Consider the following 8,598-nt stretch of genomic DNA (forward strand, 5'->3'; position numbering starts at 1 on the left):
CTACTGCATGAGAACTCTAATGTAAGTGGTCCAACAGATTTACTAGGTGGTAAAGGTCTGGATGGACTATTTCTACATTGATCTCATTTCTTTGGTTCTTTGGGAATATGGTTTATACTGCTACTGGTGTCTAGAGCTCTACCCCTCTACCCTATCAGACGCTCAGAATTCCATCCAGCTCAACCCTGATTGGCCAAAGGGATACTTCTTCAAGGGGAGTGCACTGATGGGGATGAAGGTCAGTGTCTGAGCTTGCTACTGTGAATATGGAAATTGCTGATTGTGTGTATGTGTGTGTGTGTGTGTCGGTCTGTCTTCTCCCTCTCCCCACTCCTTCTATCTCCCCATCCTTTCCTCCCTTCACTCTCTCCCCTCCCCTCCCCTCCCCTCCCCTCCCCTCCCCTCCCCTCCCCTCCCCTCCCCTCCCCTCCCCATTCCATATAGAATAGTCAACATATTGTTAAAATGGTTCTCTATTTAAATGAAAGTGGAAATGGGGGACATTTTGTCCATTATAGAACTGTAGGACCCATTTTAATACATTAACTTCCCTTTCCTGATGTGCTGGTCTGGTCGTCATGCATGTTTATGTCTTAAAGAGGAAGGAGAGGACAGTTCTGTCTCAGCTACTTTAAATATGTATCAACCACAGAACTCACACTCACTACCAGTAGGTTGACTCACTGTACAAGACTCTCCCCTTCACTTCACTCTGTAAGTACTCTTGACATAAAAATAGTTTTTGGTTATTTGTTTTTAGTAATAAGTCATATACTTGAGGGTAATGTCTCATTGTACTTGTTGTTATGTTTTGGTTGTTACATTAGGGCCAGTATTCATAAAGTGTCTCAGTGTAGGAGTGTTGATCTACATAGTGATGAGATGATTAACCAGGGTAAAAAAGACATGCAGACAAACATTGTAATACTGCAGTGTGTGTGTGTGTGTGTGTGTGTGTGTGTGTGTGTGTGTGTGTGTGTGTGTGTGTGTGTGAGACTTCTGTTTAGCCTCACAGCTTGAGGATAGGTGCTGTCATTGAACCTGGTGGTCAGTCTTTAGGCTGCTGTACAGCTTGATGGACTGTAGAGGATTGAACATTTATCCTCCTATATTTGGGGTTCTGAGAATAAAACAGCTTCAGAACAATCAATATAGAAATATGTGTTTACAGTAATACTGACCTGTTGAATACGCTGTTGGTGTTGTTTATAATGATGGTGATGATAATGATGACTTTATTGTATCCATTAGATAAATAGTTTATGCATCATACATCATGTCATCTTAAATAGACAGACATGCAACACGTCACACACTTTACATACATAGTGAAATAGACTTACAGACAGACAGTATTCACATAGACAACCATATAGCACAATACAACACAACACAATATGAGCCTGGTTCATTTTCAGTAATGAGGCCCTGTACCCCATTTACAGTTTAAACTTCAATGTATCAGGTGGAGTTATTCACCAGCTATAGAGTGAGTTGTTGTTTATGTTTCTAAGACTGCAGGGTGGGAGATGCAACAATGGTCTTGAGAACAGCAGGTGGTCGTCTTTCTCTGGTGGTCTTTCTCTGGTCTGTAGCAGGTACGGGCTCATTCTTATCTTGAAGTTGCTCTGTTTATCGATCTACAGATATTTCTAAAAGCATAACCATTTTTATGTTCTACTGACGACACATTTGGCGTCTCCACTTCCCTTTAAACAGTTGTCTTTCACACCTCTCTGAGTGAAGCTTATCTGTGGTTTTCATTCACACTCAACCAAAGAATATCTATGTCTCAACTCAGCAACTATGGAACAAAGTGTTAGTGTGAGTCACAAGACCTTGAACTTAATGTAACGTCCTTGTGATGTCTAACTGTGTTTCAGTGGTACTGAGTCAGAAAGGCTGGAGTGTTACATACACCACTCAGAGTATCTGTACCTTGAAGGGGTCAACAGTGGAGATGTCCTGCTCTATCAGATATCCCAGTGGTACAGTCACAACAACCTTCTGGTTCACCAAAATGTATGATGTGGAGAAGTATGTAAATCTGAGAAATGACTCAAACTACAAAGGTCGTGTGACGTACCGTAGTGATAAGATGAATGGCCACACCCTGAAAATCACAGACCTGAGAGAGAGTGACTCAGCTGAATACAAATTCAGATTTATAACAGATCAGACTGGAGGGAAATATTCTGGCTATCCTGGAGTCACTCTGTCTGTTACAGGTACAGTGATATTATATATAGTGTTGATCTGTTTAATCACTCTGTCTGTTACAGGTACAGTGATATTATATATAGTGTTGATCTGTTTAATCACTCTGTCTGTTACAGGTACAGTGATATTATATATAGTGTTGATCTGTTTAATCACTCTGTCTGTTACAAGTACAGTGATATTATACAGTGATATTATGTATAGTATTGATCTGTTTAAACACTCTGTCTGTTACAAGTACAGTGATATTATACAGTGATATTATATATAGTGTTGATCTGTTTAAGTGGTTCTGGAAAAATTGTCTAAATTTGTACAGAAATAATATAATTAATATGAATGTATGGTATAAAAGGAATGTCTGAATTGATGATTTGAGAACGTCCACTCCTGCCTCATTTGAACTAGACAACAGGTCATTGATGGTTTTAATGTTGTTATCTACTCCAGACCTGCAGGTGAAGGTGACCACTACAAGGTGGTCAACGACACTGACCTGTAGCACCACCTGTACTCTGACTGGTAACCCCACCTACACCTGGTACAGGAACAGTAAGATTGTACAAGAGGACTCCTCCCCCTCATACACATTCTACTTTAAAACTGAAGACAGCTTCTACTGTGCTGTAAAAGGCATCAATTCTCCTGCAGTGTGTGAGTGTGACTAATACACTTTTAAAGTCTGTCAAAATCCTCCAATACATCATTGGTCAGTGTTGATGTTTAATGAAACAGACATGAGATAGATCTACTATTCCATATAGATTAATGGTGGTTGATGTTTAGTGAAACAGACATGAGATAGAGCTACTATTCCATATAGATTAATGGTGGTTGATGTTTAGTGAAACAGACATGAGGTAGATCTACTATTCCATATAGATTAATGGTGGTTGATGTTTAGTGAAACAGACATGAGGTAGAGCTACTATTCCATATAGATTAATGGTGGTTGATGTTTAGTGAAACAGACATGAGGTAGATCTACTATTCCATATAGATTAATGGTGGTTGATGTTTAGTGAAACAGACATGAGGTAGATCTACTATTCCATATAGATTAATGGTGGTTGATTTTACAGTTCTAAATACTGACACCATTTGAAAAATGTACTTGTGTTTCAGCTGTTGAGGGTCACAGTTATTTCCACGTGACTTACACCCAACAGAGGATCTGTACCTTGAATGGGTCATCAGTGGACATATCCTGCTCTTATACTTATCCCAGTGGTCATACAATCTCTGAAACAATCTGGTATACAAAAGGAAAACTTCATGAGGCGCCTCAAATCCTGAGCCCGGGGTATGGAGGTCGTGTGGAGTACCTTGGAAATATGCAGAGTGACTCCATCCTGAGAATCACAGACCTGAGAGAGGAGGACTCAGCTGAGTATAAGATTAGATTCAGAACAGGTCAGACAACCTGGGAGCCCACCATCCCTGGAACAACTCTGACTGTCACAGGTACCACTGCAGGTCACATCCTATCAATACTGCAAACGATTACTTAATGATGTACTCAGTGTTTTAATCCTCTTTCATTTAGGTCTGCAGGTGAAGTTGACTCCTGCCACTGTGACAGAGGGACAGAAGGTGACACTGACCTGTAGCACCACCTGTACTCTGAGTGACAACCCCACCTACATCTGGTACAAGAATGGACATGTAACCAACCAATCTACCAGTCTGTTCCTAAACCCAGTCAGCAGTGAGGATGCAGGCAGATACTCCTGTTCTGTAGAAGGACATGAGGATCTCCCCTCTGATGAAGAGACTCTCACTGTCAGATGTGAGGATGTGTGATCCATCTCCAGTTGTATTATTTTAGTAACATCTTCTCTCATCTATTCTATCTATTATTTCAATCTATGTCCCAGTTCCATGATTGTACTCATCTCATTACTGTAGTAACTACAAGTACTTCACAAACACTGTATTGTTACATTAATGTCTAAGTTACACATATTTATATTAATATTTCATTTATTTTAATCATAAATCCAAGTTCCATGATGCTCCTCATGTAAAGCTCTATGTATGAACAATGTGTTACATATTGTCCACCAGACGGCCCAAAGAACACCTCAGTGTCAGTCAGTCCCTCTGGTGAAATAGTGGAGGGCAGTTCAGTGACTCTGACCTGCAGCAGTGATGCCAACCCACCTGTGGACAAATACACCTGGTACAAGAAGAACGTAACCTCACCAAAAGCATCAGGACAGAGTTACAGCATCACTAACATCATCTCTGAGGACAGAGGAGAATATTACTGTGAGGCTGAGAATGGAAGAGGATCTAATAACTCTACAGCTCTGATGATCATTGTAGCAGGTAAAGTTACATCTTCAATACTTCTATACAAAACTACAAGTTTCAAGCTGATCTTAATTATTCTACTCTGACTAATTACACATTAATTTACACTGGGTTATAAGATCCCTGAACAAGTATTGTATTAATGTCCTGTATTATAGTTCATTTGTAGTTTATTATATAATGCCATGTACTCAAATCATCTATATTGTATCATAGGGAAACCCACCTCCTTTGTGACTGCAGCTGTAGGAATCATAGTGGTTGTTCTGGTTCTCATCCTCTGTTTCTCTGGCTTCATGTGGTTCAGGTGGGTGAAGTGAAAACGCATGTTTCAGTTTTATTATTTAGCTTTAGTAACATTGATTGATTGATTCATTAATGTGTAAAACAGGAAGAAGGCCTCCAAATCCACCTCTGACACAAGAGACACATCAGAGAATGTACAGGTGAGTCTGTGGGAAACAGAAGGTGACTGTGATTAATGTGTATTGCTTTGTGGAGCACCTCTACTCCTTATGTTGTCTGTCCTCTCTTTCTCCATCAGGGAGACTCTAGTCCAGTGTATGACAACATCTCAGGCATGGCCATGACCTCTACTGCAGCACAGACAGCTGACACAGACAACCAGGATTATGTTCACTATGCCAGCGTCCACTTCTGTGGCTCCAAAAACCAGGACGTGCCTCTATACTCCACCGTCCAGCTGCCTCAGCCCCAGATTCAGGATGAGGATCTCCAGTATGCTGCTGTGAAATTCAGCTGCCCCAGTGCTGCCACCCGGTGAATATTTTCTGCCATTACAACAGTCAATACTGGAACACTGAACTCACAGACATCATCAAGGGCATTCATATGCTGCTGTTTATTGGAAGAGTAGACAATGATGTCATCAATAAGCAAAACGGTTGACCCCCTAGTGACAACTCATTGTCCCTGAGAACTCCCTCCATCAATAGCTGAAGCACAGGGGGATGGTGGCACCTTCATTGGGGAGGATGGGCTCGTGGTAATTGCCGGAGCAGAATAAGTGGAATGGTATAAAATACATCAAACACATGGTTTCCATTCTATTTGCCTCGTTCCAGACATTATTATGACCCGTTCTCACCTCAGCAACCTCCTTCAGGACAAAGTGCATTTCCTTGAACTCATAATATGGTGGAACAATGGACATTTTGAAAAGTTGCACTCAGGGTTGGGGTCAATTCCAGTTCAATTTAGGAAAATTCCAATTCCAATTGTTCCTCATTGAAAAGCATTGAGAAAAGATGAGATTTCAGTTTACTTCCTGAATTGAAATGTGTTTCCTAAGTGATTGTTTAGGGCCAATTTCTAGTTGTGTCTTTAGACTAAACTTTAGCAAAACAAATCTGCACAAGACTATACAGCTGCACTCTTATCTGATTCGATGTATGACATTAACTTGGCGTTGATATTGAGACTGTCAAGCATGATACTATAACGCTTTTCTAATCACTTATCTAAATGTGTTTCTTACTTTTTGTCAAATGTGATGAGTGGCCAGTGTTTGTTTATCCATGAGAAAATTTTAATAAATGCTTTCACCCACCATTGGTTCTCACGCTCTTCCATTTTGTCAAACAGTGAATGTGGCCTCCTTTAAGTCACTGATATTTTAACAAAGTAAAACAATGACAGAGGTAATGCCTATAGGGTTTACTTTAAAATAAGTTGAACAAAGAAGAAATATCAGTTTGTTGACATGAGAGTATTATGATGATAGAACATATATAATTAATATCATGCAAATGAGCAAGCATTTCAGTTCTAGCATGATGTCACTGGTCCTCTTCTATACACCTGTGAAATTATCTTTCCGTACGGTGTACATTTTAGGACATCCCGACTCCTTATGACAAAAGTCGACTATGGGTCTCCATCCAATGGTTTCACTTTCGTTTGCATTACAAGCAAAAGCACAACTACACAAAAATGACATTATTAACAAAATGTATTATATCATCTAAAAATACATTCTGGGATTTAAAAACACACGGTCACTTCGCCATCTGTTTTGGTAAAGAGCTGAGAATTCTGTCTGGAGAAATGTAACCACTCTGGAATTCTATCCATGAGATGGAAATGATTGTTTTAACCCTGTTTTAAAGGGTTCTGATGGGGTAGTACCGTTGAAATAAGCTTCTAAGCATTTAAGTTATATTCTTCAAGAATTAATGGCCATACATCATTCATTTAAAACTCTGAAAATGGATGTACCAATCACAGACTGTAGCTTTAAGCTGACTTAAACATATGCCTTTTGTTGTAAAGAATTCACTGTTCCTGTACCCCTTGGTAGCACACAGGACATAAGAAAAAATAGTTTGTTGATTTGAGTACATGATGTAACATCAACATAAATCAGCATTATGCAAATGAGAATGCTTTCCAATTCTGACATGATGTCACTGATCCTCTTCAATAGACATGAAATTATCTTCACTACGGTGTACATTTTAGGACATCCCTATAACAAAGTCTACTATGTAATTTCATGGGACTCCTTCCAATGTGTTTACGATAAGATCACAGGTATTGTGTTTGCTGTTAATGTGACACACACACACACACAAACACACACAAGCAAGTAATGTTATGGTATTGTGGTATTGTGGATTCTATATTGCAAATGTGAAAGATTAGATTAATGATGTAATAATGTATTATATGATGTATTGTTTTATTGATGATTTCATTTGTATTATTTTATTGACCTTTATTTAACCAGGTCGGCCAGTTGAGAACAAGTTCTCATTTACAACTGCAACCTGGTCAAGATAAAGCAAAGCAGTGCGACACAAACAACAACACAGAGTTACACATGGAGTCAACAAGCGTACAGTCAATAACACAATAGATATAATTGGACATGTGTTTAGTTAAGTTCAAAATTTTCAATTGCGTGTTTAAAACATGATCAGTAGAGTACAGTATGCCAGTAATACCAAAATGCATTTCTGCTGATGGATAATGTTCACGTCAATGTATTACTGTGTGTGTGGTCAAGTATAACTGTGTGTGTGTGGTCAAGGATAACTGTGTGTGTGTGGTCAAGGATAACTGTGTGTGTGTGGTCAAGGATAACTGTGTGTGTGTGGTCAAGGATAACTGTGTGTGTGTGGTCAAGGATAACTGTGTGTGTGTGGTCAAGGATAACTGTGTGTGTGTGGTCAAGGATAACTGTGTGTGTGTGGTCAAGGATAACTGTGTGTGTGTGGTCAAGGATAACTGTGTGTGTGTGGTCAAGGATAACTGTGTGTGTGTGGTCAAGGATAACTGTGTGTGTGTGGTCAAGGATAACTGTGTGTGTGTGGTCAAGTATAACTGTGTGTGTGTGGTCAAGGATAACTGTGTGTGTGTGGTCAAGGATAACTGTGTGTGTGTGGTCAAGGATAACTGTGTGTGTGTGGTCAAGGATAACTGTGTGTGTGTGGTCAAGGATAACTGTGTGTGTGTGGTCAAGTATAACTGTGTGTGTGTGGTCAAGGATAACTGTGTGTGTGTGGTCAAGTATAACTGTGTGTGTGTGGTCAAGGATAACTGTGTGTGTGTGGTCAAGGATAACTGTGTGTGTGTGGTCAAGGATAACTGTGTGTGTGTGGTCAAGTATAACTGTGTGTGTGTGGTCAAGGATAACTGTGTGTGTGTGGTCAAGGATAACTGTGTGTGTGTGGTCAAGTATAACTGTGTGTGTGTGGTCAAGGATAACTGTGTGTGTGTGGTCAAGTATAACTGTGTGTGTGTGGTCAAGGATAACTGTGTGTGTGTGGTCAAGGATAACTGTGTGTGTGTGGTCAAGTATAACTGTGTGTGTGTGGTCAAGTATAACTGTGTGTGTGTGGTCAAGTATAACTGTGTGTGTGTGGTCAAGGATAACTGTGTGTGTGTGGTCAAGGATAACTGTGTGTGTGTGGTCAAGTATAACTGTGTGTGTGTGGTCAAGGATAACTGTGTGTGTGTGGTCAAGTATAACTGTGTGTGTGTGGTCAAGGATAACTGTGTGTGTGTGGTCAAGTATAACTGTGTGTGTGTGGTCAAGGA

The 8,598-nt window shown here is 40.0% G+C and overlaps 1 protein-coding gene across 2 annotated transcripts; it reads left to right on the forward strand.

Annotated features, from left to right (window-relative positions):
• The first annotated feature begins 625 nt into the window (after nt 1-625).
• On the forward strand, nt 626-6,108 carry LOC116358808 (sialoadhesin). Of its 2 annotated transcripts, none has more exons than XM_031811030.1 (10): nt 626-714; nt 1,515-1,598; nt 1,884-2,228; nt 2,671-2,874; nt 3,346-3,684; nt 3,767-4,009; nt 4,288-4,551; nt 4,753-4,843; nt 4,928-4,982; nt 5,081-6,108. In XM_031811030.1, exons 2-10 carry the CDS (start codon nt 1,538-1,540, stop codon nt 5,318-5,320), a joined length of 1,842 nt encoding a protein of 613 aa, XP_031666890.1. In that variant the 5' UTR covers nt 626-714; nt 1,515-1,537; the 3' UTR covers nt 5,321-6,108. The 2 variants fall into 2 exon arrangements, with proteins under 2 accessions (XP_031666890.1, XP_031666891.1); XM_031811031.1 differs by having other exon boundaries at nt 669-714; nt 1,884-2,037.
• The last annotated feature ends 2,490 nt before the right edge of the window (nt 6,109-8,598 follow it).

This window comes from Oncorhynchus kisutch, unplaced genomic scaffold (genome assembly GCF_002021735.2).
Source record: "Oncorhynchus kisutch isolate 150728-3 unplaced genomic scaffold, Okis_V2 Okis01b-Okis20b_hom, whole genome shotgun sequence".
In the NCBI taxonomy this organism is placed as follows: domain Eukaryota; kingdom Metazoa; phylum Chordata; class Actinopteri; order Salmoniformes; family Salmonidae; genus Oncorhynchus; species Oncorhynchus kisutch.

Bases quoted from the DNA above. Each gene is read 5' to 3' on its own strand.
- LOC116358808 (XM_031811030.1), top strand. From the start codon at position 1,538: ATGGTCTTGAGAACAGCAGGTGGTCGTCTTTCTCTGGTGGTCTTTCTC. The intron at 2,875-3,345 runs GTGAGTGTGACT...CTTGTGTTTCAG, and splicing joins CATCAATTCTCCTGCAGTGT to CTGTTGAGGGTCACAGTTAT. The intron at 4,844-4,927 runs GTGGGTGAAGTG...TGTGTAAAACAG, and splicing joins TCTGGCTTCATGTGGTTCAG to GAAGAAGGCCTCCAAATCCA.